Source organism: Salvelinus alpinus, chromosome 19 (genome assembly GCF_045679555.1).
Source record: "Salvelinus alpinus chromosome 19, SLU_Salpinus.1, whole genome shotgun sequence".
NCBI lineage: Eukaryota > Metazoa > Chordata > Actinopteri > Salmoniformes > Salmonidae > Salvelinus > Salvelinus alpinus.
In genome coordinates, this window is record NC_092104.1 from 41,676,870 (window position 1) to 41,697,133 (window position 20,264).

The 20,264-nt window shown below is 40.9% G+C and overlaps 2 protein-coding genes and 1 long non-coding RNA gene across 4 annotated transcripts; 1 reads left to right on the forward strand and 2 right to left on the reverse strand.

The window, feature by feature from the left end:
- Positions 1 to 1,622: 1,622 nt before the first annotated feature.
- On the reverse strand, positions 1,623 to 4,571 carry LOC139545651 (complexin-4-like). Its single transcript, XM_071353633.1, has 3 exons — positions 4,194 to 4,571; positions 3,143 to 3,230; positions 1,623 to 2,425 (listed from the first exon to the last, which is right to left on the reverse strand). Exons 1-3 carry the CDS (start codon positions 4,256 to 4,258, stop codon positions 2,198 to 2,200), a joined length of 381 nt encoding a protein of 126 aa, XP_071209734.1. The 5' UTR covers positions 4,259 to 4,571; the 3' UTR covers positions 1,623 to 2,197.
- An 813-nt stretch (positions 4,572 to 5,384) lies between these two features.
- Positions 5,385 to 14,849, forward strand: emb (embigin). 2 transcript variants are annotated; one of them, XM_071353631.1, is made up of 8 exons: positions 5,385 to 5,577; positions 10,384 to 10,452; positions 11,288 to 11,471; positions 12,463 to 12,548; positions 12,851 to 12,978; positions 13,190 to 13,475; positions 13,806 to 13,839; positions 13,974 to 14,849. In XM_071353631.1, the coding sequence occupies exons 1-8, from the start codon at positions 5,508 to 5,510 to the stop codon at positions 14,032 to 14,034; spliced, it is 918 nt and encodes a 305-aa protein (XP_071209732.1). In that variant the 5' UTR covers positions 5,385 to 5,507; the 3' UTR covers positions 14,035 to 14,849. The 2 variants fall into 2 exon arrangements, with proteins under 2 accessions (XP_071209732.1, XP_071209733.1); XM_071353632.1 differs by having other exon boundaries at positions 5,401 to 5,577; positions 10,387 to 10,452.
- A 929-nt stretch (positions 14,850 to 15,778) lies between these two features.
- Positions 15,779 to 17,425, reverse strand: LOC139545653 (uncharacterized). The gene is made up of 3 exons (XR_011669106.1): positions 17,233 to 17,425; positions 16,422 to 16,598; positions 15,779 to 16,228 (listed from the first exon to the last, which is right to left on the reverse strand). It is a non-coding gene; the product is annotated as an uncharacterized lncRNA (long non-coding RNA).
- Between the last annotated feature and the right edge of the window lie 2,839 nt (positions 17,426 to 20,264).

The window sequence follows — 20,264 nt, forward strand, 5'->3', positions numbered from 1 at the left end:
TCCCCACACTGCTCCAACCTTTACCTGGATGTGTACGAGTCTCTACAGGGAGCTGTGGGAGGCTCATGCTGTGTGAGCTCCAAGCTGTATGACAACTGTAGCTCCTCTTGCTTTACTACTGGTTACTCAGTGTTAGTGAACTCCACTAACACAGCCAGTATTCCCATAGAGACCACGGATGACATCAACGAGCTGCAGACTGTCTTCATGAATAGCCTGCAGCTTTGCCACAAGTGATGAGGCCCTCTCTGGGGCATTAGTCGCCTGGTGCAGGATCTGTTTGTGCTGTCTTGCCAACTCCGATGGTCAACAGATCTGGTACCAGGCTATGGCATTGGGGGATTTTGGGGAGGAAACTGACATTACCTAGTGTAGGCCTGCTCTGTAAATCCTGGTGTATTCTATGTGCCTGGCTTAAATGGATATTACATGTATTTTGTACTTTTGACTACAGATGTAGGATCTTAATCTGAGCACTCTTTTATTGCTGAGAATTTTTCTGCACTACAGGAAATGCAAACTTGTAGTGTATTAAAGGTTAAAAAGGCTTCTAAAGTTAGTAAATTCGACTTTAAAATGTCAGACTTGACCTAATGAAATATGTATCAACCCCTACAAAGAACTTCTATTCATTATGATCCCAATTTCCTGTTGCTGCAGAAATAAGACTTAATAATGTCAAACTGTTACATATCCCTTGAAAAGGTTGTGGTTTTTGCAAATGTCTTTCATTTTATTAGATAATTCTCATATAATGTGTAGTATTGAGCTTTGAAAAGCTAAACCGGTCTTACACGGAACCCAAACGGCTGCGCGCGTGTGCCATCGTGCAAACATGTATTTTGTCCCCCTACATCAAATGCGATCACGACACACAGGTTAAAATATCAAAACAAACTCTGAACCAATTCCATTAATTTGGGGACAGGTCGAAAAGCATTAAACATTTATGGCAATTTAGCTAGCTAGCTTGCACTTGCTAGCTAATTTGTCCTATTTAGCTAACTTGCTGTTGCTAGCTAATTTGTCCTGGGATATAAACATTGAGTTGTTATTTTACCTGAAATGCACAAGGTCCTCTACTCCGACAATTAATCCACACATAAAACGGTCAACTGAATCGTTTCCAGTCATCTCTCCTCCTTCTAGGCTTTATCTTCTCTTGACTTTATATTGCGATTGGCAACTTTCATAAATTAGGTGCATTACCGCCACTGACCTCATTCGTCTTTCAGTCACCCACGTGGCTATAACCAATGAGGAGATGGCACGTGGGTACCTGCTTCTATAAACCAATGAGGAGATGGGAGAGGCAGGACTTGCAGCGCGATCTGCGTCACAAATAGAACTGACTTCTACTTTAGCCCTTGGCAACGTAGACGTTTGTTGGCACGCGCGAGCAGTGTGGGTGCAATAATTTAATCATATAGATTTCTAAATGTATTTTGCAACGCTCGTGCACGCGATGCAATCGGTGTAGTCAGCCTGTGAACCAGCCACTTTCATATCCTATAGAGAGATATATATCCTGAAACTTTAAGAGCATTTTCAGTAAAATGTTATGATTTTATCCACATGGAGGCATTGTCTCTCATTATATAAACCACAGCTCTGAACATGGATTGTTTTTCATGGGGTTCTTATGAAACATCTCTATGTTTATTACAAACGAGCTCAAGTACAAAATCCAATTGCATATGGTCTGTTTTACAAAGGCTTTACCAAAGATTCAGAGGAATGTATTTTTTAACATGAAACAATTCAGAGCATTTATAACCGTGATGACATGACATCCTCTTAATTGTACCTTCTTGCAAAGAAGACATGAGGTTTACTGTATATAAAAAGAACAGAAAACCGTATTAACCACAACAACAAAAATACTTTTACTGCCATCCCTGTGATGTTTTCCCTGACCTCCTCCCCACAGCTTCTGAGAAAGACAGATTAAGAGTCATCTCTCCAGGAGAGAGGGCCCTCTATTGACAGATTAACCAATTTAAGACTGGTTAAATTTAGATTGTGTAGTAGGACTACTGTATGTGTTTCGGATAAATCCAAGCCCACAGTCTAGATTAGAATACTTGAAAGCTAGAATATTTCAGGGAAGTCCAACCTTGGAAGTCCTATCCTTGGTCAAACTTGGTGCTTAGGAACTAATCTCAGAACAACTGAACCAGTGTTTCCTCTCATCACATCACATTACAGAGCACTTCTCCTCTGCTTTAGATTTCATCTCAACCATGGTGGCTGAGGCTTTCTCCTTGATCTGGTCCATGTCCATGTTCTGGAGGTTCTGTATCTGGCCCAGGATAGAGTCCTTCTCCTCCTCCTCTGTGGCGTCCTCATCCACCATTTTGAGTAGTTCTTCGGGCACGTCAATGTCGTCTCCTGCCAACTCCATCAGGTTTGCGTCCTGTTCACTCTAAACACAGCAAGCAATGCACTGGTCAGACTGGCTGAAGAGGAATCACTGTTCAGACTGGCTGAGGAGGACATTATTATGCCTAGGCACAGTATCAATATTATCATGTTTAAATTCTCTAGTTTTTCTTCCTGGCCTATTTTAAAAAAACATATAATAGGTATTTCCTGACCAGGTAAGATTTTGGGTTGGAAGGCACCTGATCCGGGCACGTGGTCCTAAAACATTGCTGGCTCTAGGTCCAACAGCTAAAGAAAACAGCTTAGCATCACATGTGACCCTCTATGACCCTGACAGGGCCTCTGAGATAGATGGCATACACACACACATACACGCAGGGCATTTCAGGCCTGGGGCTCAAACGCAGGATAGCTGCGGTCACTGGGCTTTTTTTATGCCTTAATCTCTTGGCTCTACTCAGGCCTATCTGACTAGCAGGCCATGTGCTCCTGTAAATGTACTCAGTCACGCACTCTGACACTGACCGACACAGCCTCTGTTGCATCATGTTACTCACTTGTGAGAATGTGTTCTCGTTTACTGAGAAATTGCATAAGATTATCACCTTACGTCATTCACAGGAAATTACAAATGTGGGTGTTTTTATATTGAGGCCATTTTGCTATTGAGGGCATTTTTATCTAAGTATTTATCAGCATTTCTCCTCTTGTTTCATATGACATGAGAATGGAGGAGAATGACAGGAGACTGTCTTACCTTTGGTAGTCTGTATTTGTCTCTTAAGCACGTTCTCAGTGTGGCCCTCTCAGCTTTCTTTACCAAGAACTCTGAATCTCTCTCCATCCTGTTTTCAGACAAGAAAAGAAACCATGTTACCAAACCTATAAAAGTGTATTAATATATTGTCCAACAGTCGATCATATAACTCTTACAAAATTCTAAAAAAGTAAACAGCTTGTATTTTCACTGCGTGATGCTGGTTGTGTAAAAATGTGCATTCTTTTTTTCAGAGATACAAATCTGTTTCTATGCTTCTGTGCAATGATAATTATTAATTGCCATTGCAGTTTTCATATCAATCAATCACATTTCATAGGCGTCAGCTCTAAATAAGATAATGTAGGAAAACAAAAAAATATAAATGACTCAGTTTCTGGGGCAGCAGAGTAATAAATATATTTTTTATTAATCTCCAGATTATGGCAGCACTGTCAATCCCACCACTCTCAGCAATTGGAGACAGACAGTAATTCTGAAATAATCTGGGTGTGAAGTAATATAGGACTGCATGGTGGTTAGTGTGCCTTCAGTTTGACTCCCCTACTATTTGGTAAAGCATTCTTCATAAAAATGGTAAAATATGTTTAATTGTATTTTTATCAGTGTAATTCTCTTGACTAGAGGTACATTTACACGTGTAAATTGCCATTGTATCTCCCTTACAACTGTTTGTCTTTTTTACTTCACATACCTAGGATAATAAAAAATTGCTAACATTTTTCAAAAAAGGGAAAGTTTCAAACTAAATGCTCTGCTCTTGCTTGCTATTGAATACATCTAATACAAAATGTCAATTTCAATCATTCCAATGAGGTTGGCCTCAGATTCAGGAGCATCATTTATTTGACATTTAATTTCAATTGAATAAGAATTCAATCTCTACTTCTTGTATTTGGCTGAATTGAAATGGAATTGACCCCAACCTTGAAGCATTCCTTTCACCCTAAGCATCCTTTGCAGTTGTTTGATTACCACTTTGTATGACTTTTACAGTACTGTAAAATAAGGGCTAGTAGTAGTGACTTACTTTTCCTCCACCACCTGTTTCTGGTACTCCTCTGCCTCCTCTCTAGACATCCCCTCGGTGGACATGGTGACGTCTCCTTTTTCCTCTGTTAGAACACTGCAGTAGAGAGCTGGACTGGACAGTGCTCTACTACTGTAGCTCTTCACCAAACTGCTCGACTACTCACTATCAGCCTCAACAGGGTGAATATCCTACCAGGGGATTTTCAGACAGCACTTTTGTTTTTTCTGTCAAGTTTTGGTCACTGAGTCCCTGGATTCGATTGGTCTCCAAGCGGGCTAAGCCAAGAGAGTCCTCCAACGGAGGGATGGCGCTGTGAAGGGCATGGCTGATCACTGATGGCCCGGGTGACTAAAATCGGAGGAATTTCTGCCAACGCCATGATCTGGATTAATCCTTTTGGGGAAAGATGGTATAAATTAAAACATTTAATATAAGTCATGAAAGTGAAGTTCACAGGGACTGCTTTTGAGATGGGTACTATTGTGGTTTAGACTGGGATAGTGTTATATTCTACAGACAGGGCATGGTGCTATACTCACTACTCGTCTCATGTGTGAGTTTGACTTTAATCCCCTTACATCACCAACCATAGCCTGAGTGCCCTGTCGCCGACAGAGTGGAATCTGTATACCACTGAGTAAATCCCTAGATCTACACTCAATACATTAAACTATACTGTCTTGCCCGAGGTAAACAACTTTAAAGATATACATTTCATTAGAATATAACAACTGTGAATACAGAAATAGTATTGAATACCGAAGAAAACTCAACCATTGCTAATATTAGCACATGTGATGTTTATGGTATAATGGTATAAATCTGATGTTGCACATATAATTTTGGGGGAATAATGGACAAGGACGTTGGACAGTGATCTCCAAGATGACAGGCATACTGTACCATGTGATTTACAGCCGTCCTACATCACATCTTACATTACCTGTATATCTCTTTCCCCCCCCACCCACACCAAGTAATTTTTCAACCAAATGTTTATACTGTAGTGTAGGGTTGTCATATGATACTCACTGTACTGTACCTTTTTTGCACCTTCCATGACAAGGTCGCTGTTGCACTATGAGACAGGACTGTCTGTACCCTCGGTCTGTGTCTGTATGAATAATAGAAGAACACCAGCAGGCTGAGGAGGCTGATATCTTTGCTGCGTCACCGATGCTGAGGGGAAGAACAAGGAGGGGAGGGAAGGGGGCGAGAGAGAGGAGCAGCAGGCAGCTGATGAGAGAGAGATCTTACAGAAAAACTCTATGCAGCAGATAACACAGGACTAGCTGACTGACTGAAACAACCATGTTTTCGCCCTGGATCCTTTCCCTTCAGCTCATCCTGTTTCCTCTCTTCTGGAGAGGCATCTATACAAGTAAATATAGAGTCTGGATTTTATATGTATCAGCTTTGTAGACAGGTCTTTCTGCTTGGCTGGTTGTGATGTGACCTTGTAGCCAGTGGAACAAGTGTGGCTGAGAGTTTTAGCTGCAGCAGTACATCTGAAAATGTGCATTAGATTTCCATAGTAACTGCATTGGTGTGGTGTATTCAATTTGCTTCTAATCCTTCAGTATTATGTATCAGGAGGACATTGGACCAAAAATTGGGTCTGTTGTATGGATCACCAGAGATGCCATTTTTTTCGTTACTGAGATCATATTTCGTTACTGGTGGTGTGCTGCTGGCAATGACTTTGAAGTGTGTATTGTAAGCACGCTGTGCTTTACATGACTACCCTTTGTGGCAGTTAACTGCTTAAATGTGAGTTGTATGTCATATACAGTGGGCTCCAAAATTACTAGCACCCCTGACTGGCAATGCACAAACAATACTTAAAAATATATAAACAATATAATTATAAAGATAAAGATAAACTCAAAATACCAACATGTGAGAAATACTGTACTTTATTAATGTTTCAATGGAACCAACCAAAATTATGCAATTATTTAATACAAAATACATTTCACCAAAATCAAGGTTTCATAATTATTGGCACTCCTCATTTAGTACTTAGTGCAACCACCTCTGGCAAGGATAACAGCATGGAGTCTTTTCCTGTAATGCTTGACAAGGTTAAGGAACACATTTGAAGGGATTTAGGACCATTCCTCTATGCAGATCCTTTCTGGATACTTCACATTCTTGGGTTTGCGCTTATCAACTGCCCTCTTCCACTCAGCCCACAGGTTTTCGATTGGATTGAGGTCCGGCGACTGAGATGGCCATGGCAGAACATTGATTTTGTTGTCACAGAACCATTTCTGTGTGGATCTTGAGGTCTGTTTCGGGTCATTGTCTTGTTGGAAAGTCCACATACAGCCAAGTCCCAGCCTTCTGGCAGAGGCAACCAGATTGTCAGCCAAAATTGCCTGATACTTGGTAGAATTCATTATGCCATCAATCTTTTTTTTTTTTTTTTTTTTTTTTTTTTTTTTTTTTTAAATTTTTATCCCCTTTTCTCCCCAATTTTTCGTGGTATCCAATCGCTAGTAATTACTATCTTGTCTCATCGCTACAACTCCCGTACGGGCTCGGGAGAGACGAAGGTCGAAAGTCATGCGTCCTCCGAAGCACAACCCAACCTAGCCGCACTGCTTCTTAACACAGCGCGCCTCCAACCCGGAAGCCAGCCGCACCAATGTGTCGGAGGAAACACCGTGCACCCGCCCCCTCGGTTAGCGCGCACTGCGCCCGGCCCGCCACAGGAGTCGCTGGAGCGCGATGAGACAAGGATATCCCTACCGGCCAAACCCTCCCTAACCCGGACGACGCTAAGCCAATTGTGCGTCGCCCCACGGACCTCCCGGTCGCGGCCGGCTGCGACAGAGCCTGGGCGCGAACCCAGACTCTGGTGGCGCAGCATAGCACTGCGATGCAGTGCTCTAGACCACTGCGCCACCCGGGAGGCCCCCTATGCCATCAATCTTAACCAGTGCCCCTGGACCACTGGAATTAAAACAGCCCCAAAACATCACTGACCACCTCCATATTTCACCGTGGGTATGAGGTGCCTCTCCTTGTATGCATCTCTGTTTCGACGCCAAACATGCCGATGCTGTATCTGACCAAAACGTTCAATTTTGGTCTCATCTGACCAGAGCACCTTCTTCCAGTCATAATTTAAATGACATTTGGCTCCAAGCACTTGTGTCTGTGTCTTGGAGTCAGAAAGAGCTTTCTATTGGCAACCCTTCCAAAGAGCCTGTGGATGTGGAGGTGGCGTCTGATGGTGCTTTTTGAAACCTGGTGACCCCAAGACGCCACCAAGGCCTAAAATTCTTTCACAATGATTCTTGGGGATTTTGTTGCTTCTCTCACCATCCTCCTCCCTATCGTGGGGGGCAAAAAGCATTTGCGTCCTCTACCCGTGAGGTTTTCAAATGTTCAATATCTTTAGAACTTTTAAATAATTGCCCTGACAGTGCTCAGTGGTATATTCAATCGTTTGTGGATCTTCTTGTAGCCATTACCAGATTTATGAAGGTCTATGACCAACTGTCTCTTTTGAACTGCCAGTTCTTTTGTTTTCTTCATGGTGTTGGATGACAGCGGGATATTGCACGTGTGTTACCTCATTTTTATACCCTAGTGAAACAGGAAGTGATGTAATGGCTCAATATAGTTCCTTAAGACTTAGATAAACTTAAATAAGTGGAATTTAATTTGTGGTTTAATTTTGGTAGATGTTATTTACAATAATCTTTAAGGGTGCCATTAATTGTGAAACCTTGATTTGGAGGACATTGATTTTTAATTAAATCAATAAATTATTTTGGTTGGTTCCATTGAAACATTAATAAAGTACAGTATTTCTCACATGTTGGTATTTTGAGTTCATCTCTATAATTGAATTGTTTATATTTGTTTAAGCATTGTTTGTGCATTGCCAGTCAGGGGTGCCAGTAATTTTGGAGCCCACTGTACATTACTGGGTCATTCCACCAAATTGAGTACCTTTTGGGTAGTGTAACTTAGTAACAAAAATACCACATGTTCAACTTAATAAAAAACATGCTTAAATCATCTCAAGAGGTTAAATAAAAAATTACTATAGTATGTGCCTATTAAGTGCCAAATAAAGGGTGACCGTAACAGGGTTGACGATTTCATCTTAAATCAGCCGTGAATCACCTCGTGATAGGGATAATGGAAGCTTGTTGTGTGCAACAGTGAGTGACAATTGAATATAAGCTTCACAAAAACATTTTAATTGCTAAAACATATCTAGCCTGTTTTTCTATTTGTAATGGGGTTGACGTGTTATGCTCAACCCGCTCAGTTTTCCACCACAAAACAGCCAAAAAGTTATTTCTTTAAACACTATTTCACTATTTGAATGTTTCTTTAGAATTGTCTTTAATTAATGGAATAGTTTCAAAATATTAAAACGAGATGAGGGACAGGCGTACACTCACCGGTCAGTTTATTAGGTACACCCATCTGGTTCCGGGTCGGACCACGCTTTGCCACCAGAACAGCCTGAATTCTTATGGGGGATGGATTCTACAAGTCGGAAACGCTCCACAGGCATGTTGGTCAAAGCTGACATGATGGCATCACAAAGTTGCTCCAGATTGGACATCAGTACACCAACGCTACCAGGATGTACCGTTGACACCAGGTAGGATGGGGTCATGGACACATGCTGCTCATGCCAAATCCTGACTCTGCCATCAGCATGACACAACAGGAACCGGGATTCATCGGACCAGGCAATGTTTTTCCACTCAATTGTCCAGTGTTGGTGATCGTGTGCCCACTGAAGCCGCTTCTTCTTGTTTTTAGCTGATAGGAGTGGAACCCGGTGTGGTCGTCTGCTGCAATAGCCCATCTATGACAAGGATTGATGAGTTGTGCGTTCCGAGATGCCGTTCTGCACACCATTGTTGTACTGCGCCGTTATTTGCCTGTTTGTGGCCCACCTATTAGCTTGCAAGATTCTTGCCATTCTCCTTCGACCTCTTTCATCAACAAGCTGTTTTTGCCCACAGGACTGCATGCTCTTTTTTTTTGGTCACATAATTTTCGGGAAACCCTAGACACAGTCGTGTGTGAAAAGCCCAGGAGGGCGGTCGTTTCTGAGATACTGGATCAAGCGTGCCTGGCACCGACGATCATAACACGCTCAAAGTCGCTTAGGTCACTAGTTTAGGCCATTCTAATGTTCAAGCGAACAGTAACTGAATGCCTCGATGCCTGTCTGCCTGCTTTATATAGCAATCCACGGCCACGTGACTCACTGCCTGTAGGAGCAATCTATTTTCGTGAATGGAGTGGTGTAACTAATAAATTGGCTGGTGAGTGTAAATTAATCACTAATAAATAAGTAATAATCTTCAGAAATGACTCTGTCAAAGCAACAAAATAACTAATGGCATAAATAGCGCTTTAAAATGACGGTGAAAACTTGGAGAAATGTTGAGGTTAAGTGGGTTAAAATCTTCCAAGAAGTCACAGAGGGTGCACAGAGGGACATATCAAAATTCAGAATTTTTGGCAATTTAGCGAGCATTTGTTCATATTAAAAATGTGATTTATTGAATTTTATATGTGGTCTATATTAAATGGCAGAATTATAACAGGTTTCTATAATGCAATATAGGTGCAGGATTTCTACTTAAAATATCAAAGGCATGCAAAATGTACTCTTTTCGTGGATCAACCCTACAATGTTACGTGTTTAGACTACTGAGCTTTGAAAAAATATGTACATACATTCAGAAAGTATTCACACACTGACTATTTCCACATTTTATTGTGTTACAGCATGCATTTAAAATTTGTGTCACTGGCCTACACACAATAACCAATCAAAGTGGAATTGTTTTTATAAATTAATAAAACATGAAAAGCAGACATTGAATATCACTTTGAGCATGGTAAAGTTATTACACTTTGGATGGTGTATCAATACACCCAGTCACTACAAAGATACAGGCGTCCTTCATAATTTAGTTGCTGGAGAGAAAAGATACCACAGAGTGAAAAGAAGGAAGCCTGTACAGAATAAAACATATTCCAAAACATGCATCCTGTTTGCAATAAGGCACTAAAGTAAAACTGAATTTTATGTACTGAATACAAAGCTTTATGTTTGGTGCAAATCCAACAACACATCACTCAGTAACACTCGCCATATCAAACAACATAATGTTTATGTTCATTTCCCTTATAGCAGAAACAAATCCTGAGTTGGTTTTGACGGATCCAGTCACAACAGTCTTTAAGAGTGCAGTCCTGAAAGGTAACTACTAGAGAGTTCTTGTTTTAGTCACAAGTTTGTGTTGTTGCTGTACACAATTTCTTTGTGTACAGTGGTGTAGTGTTACATGTTTAATTCATTCTTCACTCAGTCATCTTGTGATACTTTAAAAAATGTTTTGTTGTCTGAAATTCTGGTATATGTTCATCTGTATGTTTTGTGTAAAGTTTACATATCTATTTGAGCTGTATTATAGGGGTTGAACAGATGTTTTGTGTAAAGTTTACATATCTATTTGAGCTGTATTATAGGGGTTGAACAGATGTTTTGTGTAAAGTTTACATATCTATTTGAGCTGTATTATAGGGGTTGAACAGATGTTTTGTGTAAAGTTTACATATCTATTTGAGCTGTATTATAGGGGTTGAACAGATGTTTTGTGTAAAGTTTACATATCTATTTGAGCTGTATTATAGGGGTTGAACAGATGTTTTGTGTAAAGTTTACATATCTATTTGAGCTGTATTATAGGGGTTGAACAGATGTTTTGTGTAAAGTTTACATATCTATTTGAGCTGTATTATAGGGGTTGAACAGATGTTTTGTGTAAAGTTTACATATCTATTTGAGCTGTATTATAGGGGTTGAACAGATGTTTTGTGTAAAGTTTACATATCTATTTGAGCTGTATTATAGGGGTTGAACAGATGTTTTGTGTAAAGTTTACATATCTATTTGAGCTGTATTATAGGGGTTGAACAGATGTTTTGTGTAAAGTTTACATATCTATTTGAGCTGTATTATAGGGGTTGAACAGATGTCTCATTTTAGCTTCTTTCTCTCTATCTGTTTGAAATCCCACCAAAATTCTAAACAGGTGACAGTCTGGTTGAAAAAGTTGAAATCTTGAAACCCATCGATTTAGAGCTAGCATGTACCTGGACCGGTAATCCAAACAAATTACCAAACATTACCGGGTACTGGCGAAAAGATGGGAGTGAAATTACTAACACTCGGCTTACTGTACAATTGGAGAATGAACAATATAATCTCAAAAGAGTGTAAGTATGTATTCCTTATTCCATCAGGGATAGAGAATGTAAATCTGAAATGTAACTGCCTGTCATCTACATGTAAATATACAATGGTCTATGGACCCAAATGTTAATTATAGAGGTTGGGAGAATATCTTTAGTATCTACTCTCCAAATTAGGCAGCTCTGTATTAGAGGTCTTCTCGGGTCCAAAAAGATTTACTTCGACTTTAACTGACCCGAGGACAATCAAATCTGGACCCGGGAACAGTCAGACCCAAACTCGAATGGACCTGACGACCTAGGTCTAGACCAGACCCGATTGGACCATAGTGACAAAAAAAAAAAGTTTATCAGCTAAGTTGCTCTTCAGGTTAACATCTTTATATGTTGGCTAGGCCTTCTATAAGTGAATAAATTCAGCTTATTAGCATAAAATAAATATGCTATAGGCTATGCAGAGCGGGTCCATTCGGGTCCACTCGAGTTTATCAGCTGTAGTTACATACATTTAAGTCATTTAGCAGACGCTCTTATCCAGAGCGACTTACAAATTGGAAAGTTCATACATATTCATATTCACATAGACCCAAGACTAGGTCAGGGACCCGATGACAATCAAACAGGACCCAACCCGGACCAGAGGGCAGTTTGGGTCCCGGTTCAGGTCTCGCCTATTCAGGTTCGGGTAGACCCGTGAAGACCTCTATGTATTACTTTGTGCAAATACACTTTTGGTACGTCAGGACTTGGTTATATTTCACTACTGAAGCAGTTAAAATGATCCACTTTGCCTCTGTTATATTGTATCCCAGAGTAGTGGGTTCCTTGACTGTAACCAATTCTGGCCCATGGCCAGAGGTCAGATACCATGCTTTGCCAACATTTTCTAATGATGTGCCTAATTGACATTTGACAGCGAATGTTTCTTAGACTGACAAAACAACTATATTTTAGATATGATACTTTCCTTAGACATGTGTTAGTGAAAATTAAGCTATGATTATGTATTTTACAGGTTCAGAATTACTGGGGATACCCTTGGGAACTACTCATGCATCTTTAGTGATACCGACGAGGCAAAAATTGATTTCAATGTGGCAGGTACAGTATGTTATATGACATAAGTCAATGCATACACCATATTTCACATTCTCTAGTCTCATTCATAGCCATGTATTGCTACAGGCATGTCAAGTTAGGCTACATGTTCTCTGTCATCCAATATTACACGTATGTTTATATTAAATAAAAAGTATAGTGACATGATCATTCACAACATTACAAGAATGCACAGAAATGGACTAAAACCCCATCTGTGCAAGGCGCTGGCAATTTGAAATTGAATAATGAAGTGTGCCTGATAGCATTTTGATCTTGATACGGGTCCCTTTCTTCTCCTCCAGCCCCAGAGATGGATGATAAGAAGGACAAGCCTATTGTTGCGTATGTGGGTGACTCTGTGACGATGGCCTGTAAAATCAAGCTTCCCCCTAACGCTTGGCTTTGGTACAAAGCAAACGGAACCGAGCAGGTGAGGTTGCCCAAATGTAATCAATGTGTAAAGGGAGACACCGTCAACATTAGTTATTAACTACGTATTGTAACATAAGATGTTTTAATTTCATTCAACTTACAGTTGACCATTAATAAATCATATGCTATTTCATTTGACAGCTTTGCCAATTATCAATAGTACCACTTCGTGTTAAAGGCTTTGTGCCATCGTTTTCTTTTGGTTTCAGGAACTCATCAATGCAACTATTGACCCCCTTCGTTACAAGATCAGTGTGGATGGAAACACAACCAAGCTCACTGTGATGAACCTGACAGAGGAGGACTCTGGTGTCTATGTCTGCAGTGCCATCTATAACATCAAGGCCAGTGTGAGCCGGGTGGAAGTTCGGGTCATCACCTTCATGGAGCCTCTGAAACCCTTCATAGCCATCGTGGCTGAGGTGATCATCCTGGTCCTCCTCATTCTGCTCTATGAGAGGTGGAGCTCGCAGAAGAGCAGTCACTCGGCCACAGGTAATAACATACACACTGCTTTGTATACAGCTCTGTGTAGCACATCGGGATGTGGGGAACTTACTCCTCCGCCTGAAGCGTGGCAGCGAACAGCTAGCTTTTCGTGTGGCGCGACTGGTAAGACACTTCGGGAGGGCGGTCACGTGTCACATGCGAGTCGAATCAAGAGGAAGCGATACTCGCTAAGCAAGCAGCGTGACGTCTTCACATGTGCATACAGCTTTGCAGTAGCTTTCAGGACAATTGTTTTATCCTCCATGTACAATGTGTTCTTTATAACATGATGGTCATCCTTTGTATAAAACTAAACTCACATTTTCTTATTCTCAGAAAATGGGGTGCATGCTGAACCAACGCATAAATTGTGAGTATTTGTTAAGCTAATCATACCTTACTCAAGGGAATTGTATTGTTTGACTGATTCTTACAGTGACATAACTTTGCACATGCTGTATCTTTTCAAGACTAAGATGCTCTTTTTAACTTCTGCTATTTTAGGACAAGGGAAGGTAATAATGGAATGGATGAGAATACCACAACGAGACAACGAAAAATTTAAACCGATACAGCGTCAACAGGGTAAATAAACTATAAGAAATGTATGTTCCTAGTGCTAAGTTTTGTTTTCCGAGTGTCGCTGAAACCATTTCTTATTCATAAACCAATAGCACATTTTTAAAAATCAATTCTAAGTAGTTTCATAACCTTACTCAACAAGAAAACGTCTTATTGCAAACTGTTGCAGCAACACCTTTTCCACAAAAACAAGGACATCCTCTACCAAAGACAAAATGTCCCCCTTTCTGAATGTGTCAACAGACGTATTAGTAAAATATTTGTTTTATTTTTGGATCAATAATTATAATGCAACAATATATTTTTCAGCATTTTGACATAAATTATCTTTATATTTGTATTTGTCCATGTTTCATTCAACATCATACTACCAGTACCAATGAGGTTGTGAAAATAGCAGTGATATCTGAGCACAGTGTGTTGTTTGGTTCGGTTGGTGAGATCGCTTGAGGCCTTCACTTTTGCCTAACAGGATGTGCGTGCCTATGGTTTGACATAAATGCCAATGTCTTCTTGTTTGACAAGTCTTCTTATTCTTGCACATCCTCAACTGCACTTATCAATTACATATGGTAGTTGGTGCGCAGTGCCTTGTACTTTGACAAACAAGTCAATTTTCTGCTTTGCTGATATAATTAATCCCTTGAAGTCCCCATATGATGTTTATTTTACATTATCTGTCAGTGTTAAAGCAGTGTGCCTTTAATATACATTTTAAAATGCTATATTATTGTTGTCCTAACTCAGATGTAACTTTCCTGTTGTATGTGAATGGTAAATAAAAATCCTAATGATGAATCATCTTTGTCAGTACCCCTGATAAATGGTTGTGCCAAATATATTTATAACTAACAAGATAATTCATCTGTGTAGTTTCTCATAGGAGAAAATTAAGCAGAGTGGGCCGAACAAGCAACGAGGTGGGCAGAGCCAAGGACAAGCTACCGAGATCCTATTGGCGCGTTCTAGCATTTATTTGCATATTTCCGTTAGGGAACTTTGGCAAAGGGTCACATCTACAAAACGTATTGCACTCTGTAACAGATTCTAGTTTTGGGAAGAGATAACTAATTGAGATCGGGCTTTTCTTCTTCTATGAGAAAAATCAGCAGAATGTCAGCCCAGTTCCATCTCGCTCCATACTCTCCCACTGGGCTTCCTGTCCGCACCATGTTTGGTGAGGGGTGGAATTTCCAACCGGATGCTTCAGATTTATACATCCGGTGAAACATCTGGCTCCTTGTTCCATCTATGGTTGTGTGTTTTTCCACATTGACTAAGCGACACCTAGTGGCAAACAGCAGAACACCAGAAGCAGGGTTTTCAACAATAATCACTGAAGCGGGGTATGCGCCAATCTTTCCCCATTGAAACAGTCTATGACTTGGGTGGCTGGAGTCTTTGACAATTTTTAGGGCCTTCCTCTGACACAGCCTGATATAGAGGTCCTGGATGGCAGGGAGCTCAAACCGTGATGTACTGGGCCGTAGGCACGCACCCTCCACAGCGCTTTGCAGTCAGATGCCAAGCAGTTGCCATACCAAGCGGTGATGCAGCCAGTCAAGATACTCACAATGGTGCTGCTGTATAACTTTTTGAATAACTGAGGGGCCCATGACAAATCTTTTCAGCCTCCTGAGGGGGAAGAGGCATTGTTGTGGCCACTTCACAACTGTTGGTGTGTTTGGACCATGATAGGTCCTTAGTGATGTGGACACCAATCAACCCTGTATGCAACTGTTTTTTACTTTCCACATGAATACATTCTGCCAGATCATTGCAGAGATATATATATATATATACACACATACACTGCACATGTTCAGTGTACATGAATTGACATTTGCCACTGTTGAATCCAGATGGAAACAGTTCAACAAAAACACTTATTTTACCCTGCATACACCATCTCTCCATGTCCACCTGACCTGCCCAGTAGGAACCAGATCAGGAGCTTGAGGACCCTGTAATCCAGCCCAACCACAGCACCATGCTTCATTTCATACAGATGAATACTGTCTGTCCACCAGCACAACTTCTTCCTGGGGTTCACAGCATCCATCTCATGGACAGGGCCAGGGAGTTGCGCTGGTAACAGGAGAAAGAGAAGTACTGGCCAATAGTGATCACAGCCTGGGACACAAAGGACCTGGCCACATCCTCATGGCTCCAGAAACCTGATGATGTTTTGTTCAAGATTACAAATGTCCTTTAACAACAAATGGTGGTATTCACAACTAAAATGTATCAAGAATAAATGTATTCAAGAGCAGTCAGAAAACAGCTGAATGGTAAAATGAATTAAAAGTGACTGATGCTTAGGGTGGTAAGGAGACTAACACCTGATATTCAAGTAATGACTCCACGCACCTTGATACATGACTTGTGCTCCTGTCCATGCGAATAGACTGGCAATGCCATTAGCTCTCAGATAGACCTCAATCTGGTCAGTCAGATTCAGTTTGGCCATGTTGTCCCTGCAATACCTATCAGGGACCAGGTGGAACTGGGTGTGGCCATAACAGCCTGGGTCAGGAAACTTGGCTCCTGGGAAAGCAAAGAGAGAAAAAGAACCATGTTGAAATAGACACCTACACAAATTACTTTGATACTACTACCACCACCACTAGTGGAAACAATATGTGGTTGGTTGAAGCACCCCCTATGAGAATAACAAAGTAAATGGCTAAAGCGGAAACAGACCGGTTGCAGGCTGGCGCAAACATATTGATCAATATTACTAGATTAACAACCAAAACCTTGTGACACTCACTTAACATCCAGATCCAACTCCATTATTATCTGTTAAGATATTGATCTCATACTGTCTCCTGAACATGGGAAGCAAGTCTGGGGCAAACTTTAATTTGGAAACTACTCGCACTCAAATGTAGGTCTAATTCCATGCCCAAAAAACAGTTAGCCAAAACCCAGCTTGACGTCAATGTTTGACATATGATAATAGCTAGCTCTCGAAAACTCTAGGCGGCATTCTGCCTTCTCCCTGTAGTTTCAGCCATTAACTTCGCCCACAACTGGCTCATGTGAACCACAATCCCGACGTTGTATTTTAACGTTTAGCAACGTCAATAACCATCGCTTGCGACGCGGCTTTCGAAACATTATGGACCTTATCTTTCGTCAGCGAGAAAGAATCCTTCAAATAAAATTATACACTTACTGAAGTAGTTTTGCACAGATCCATACAGCCTATTGAAATTTGGTCTTTGTATTAACGATATGGTCGCTTCTAAACACAAGTCATTGTTTTATGAATGAATGACCGTAGGGTCAACATTGCGGGCGCCGCCACGTTTGTTGCTGATGACAGTAAGTTCTTCTTCTGTGCGTCTCGTCCAACATCCTCAAACGCGGAATATCGCCTCCACGTGGAGGGTGAAATAGTATTCGAGTGAAAATAATGTCTGGGCCACTGGAATCTGTATGCTATAAATGGAATGGTTATTCTAATCTAAAATGTTATGTTTACAACATTTTACACCAATCATGTAACGCACGATTCTGAAAATCCGTTTTGAAACAACGTTTCGATTCTTCAATACAACTTTGTCCTCAGGGGCAAAGCAGACTTCATATCAGGTTAGACTGCTGTTCTCCAAACTGAATTTGAACAGCGTGCACTAATTTATAGCTATGCATTTTCGCAGGCACAATGTTTCAGGACAAGTGTTTGCCATTCACGCCCTCCATACCGAACTGATGTAGTTATTCTGAGAATAAACCTAATTGTTTTAATCTTAGTCGTCAGCATTTGTTTACGGAGATGATCATTGGCAAATGTGTCCTCCAGGTGGCACAGTAGTGCCTACTCACCAAGTAGTTGGCATTGTTAGAATGGTTCATGGACGTTTTCCAGTTGACAGTGCTGCAATGCCACTGCAGTGTTTGCAATGCCATGCCTTCTTGGAGGCATGCTTCCCAGCCGAAACAGTTCGGAAGAGTTCGTGCGTATATTATGACCACATTTTGGACTTCGGTGCGAGTTTTTTAGGCTGTTCGGCACACATTTTTATCAAGGCCAGTTCGGGAGCCGAAGTCTACACCCCTTCGTCCGTGATTGGTCAAGTGTAGGGAGTCTTTGTTGTCATTCAACGAAAGACGATTCGTTTTAATGCACATGTTTCCCATAGAGAAATAATGCACCAAACATCTTAGTTATATGTACAATTGCGCGCCTAAGATCTCCTCGGCAAAAACGTCAACATTGACAGATTCCTTGAGTTATTTTAGATTAATTCGGACTATTTTGAGGATTACTGGCTACAGCGTCTCAACATGGACAAACAGTAGGGTAGTAGGGGTAACTATCCCCCCTAGGAACAATGTCTAATTGCTGAGACAAAAAAAGCAACTTTTGGCAAAAAAAAATGGTATGTGGATGAAGGTCATGCATAGGCAAATAAACTATAAATGTCACCATTAATATCTGCACTATGAGGAGATTTGATGTAAAGTCCCTCTTTGTAACTCACCTGCACATTTATTTTCCTTGTTGTTCCTTTTCCAAACAATACATTATGTACAATTACACTAAATATTATTTGAATAATGCAAGATTTTACATCCCAGCATAAAAATAAGATGACATTCAGGAGCAAAAGGTTTTCAATAGTTGTTTTTTATTCCCATACAAAAAATATCAATTGGACTATAATATTGGAATAGAATATAACTAATAACATTAAATAACATCTATTAAGAATAACTTAACTAATTAACTCAGTGTGACATTGAATTGGCAACTCTTATGCTCTGCTATTACACAATTCTAAATTGTACATAGGACACAAATAAAGCTATCCCCAGGAGCACAACTAATGATCCCACCTCCTGCACTGCTCACACCTAATCCAGTCCCCACCTGTGACTGAAAAAGGGGAGAGAAGCTGTCTTTTAAAAATGTAGCTAGCTGTCTATCATTCGGAAAGTATTCAGACCCGTTTACTTTTTCTACATTTTGTTACATTACAGCCTTATTCTGAAATTGATTACATTATTTTTCCCCCTTCAATCTAAACACAATACCCCATAATGACAAAGCAAAAACAGGTTTTTAGAAATGTTTGCAAATGTATTTACATAAGTATTCAGACCCTTTGCTATGAGACTCTAAATTGAGCTCAGGTGCATCCTGTTTCTGTTGATAATCCTTGAGATGTTTCTACAACTTTATTGGAGTCCACCTGTGGTAAATTCAATTGATTGAACATGATTTGGAAAGGCACACACCTGTCTGTATAAGGTCCTACAGTTGACGGTATTTCAGAGCAAAAACCAAGCTATGAGGTTGAAGGAATTGTACGTAGAGCTCTGAGACAGAATTGTGTCGAGCTACAGATCTGGGAAAGGGTACCAAAAAAGGTCTGCAGCATTAAAGGTCCCCAAGAACACAGTGGCTTCCATCATTCTTAAATGGAAGAAATTTGGAACCACCAAGACTCTTTCCATAGCTGGCCGCCCGACCAAACTGAGAAATCACAGGAGAAGAGCCTTGGTCAGGGAGGTGACCAAGTACCAGATGGTCACTCTGACAGAGCTCCAGAGTTCCTCTGTGGAGATGGGAGAACCTTCCAGAAGGACAACCATCTCTTCAGATCCCACCAATCAGGCCTTATGGTAGAGTGGCCAGACGGAAGCCACTCCTCAGTAAAAGGCACGACTGCCCTCTTGAAGTTTGCCAAAAGGCATCTAAAGACTCTCAGACCATGAGAAAGAAGATTCTCTGGACTGATGAAACCAAGATTGAACTCTTTTGCCTGAATGCCAAATGTTACGCCTGGAGGAAACTTGGCACCATCCCTACGGTGAAGCATGGTGGTGGCAGCATCATGCTGTGGGGATGTTTTTCAGCTGCAGGGACTGGGAGACTAGTTAGGATCGAGGGAAAGATGAAAGTAGCAAAGTACAGAGAGATCCTTGATGAAACCTGCTCCAGAGCGCTCAGGACCTCAGACTGGGGTCAAGGTTCACCTTCCAACAGGATAACAACCCTAAACACACAGCCAAGACAACACTGGAGTGACTTCGGGACAAGTCTCTGAATGTCCTTGAGAGGCCCAGCCAGATCCCGGACTTGAACCCGATCTAACATCTCTGGAGAGACGTGAAAATAGCTGTGCATCGACGCTCCCCATCCAACCTGACAGAGCTTGAGAGGATCTGTAGAGAAGAATGGGAGAAACTCCCCAAATA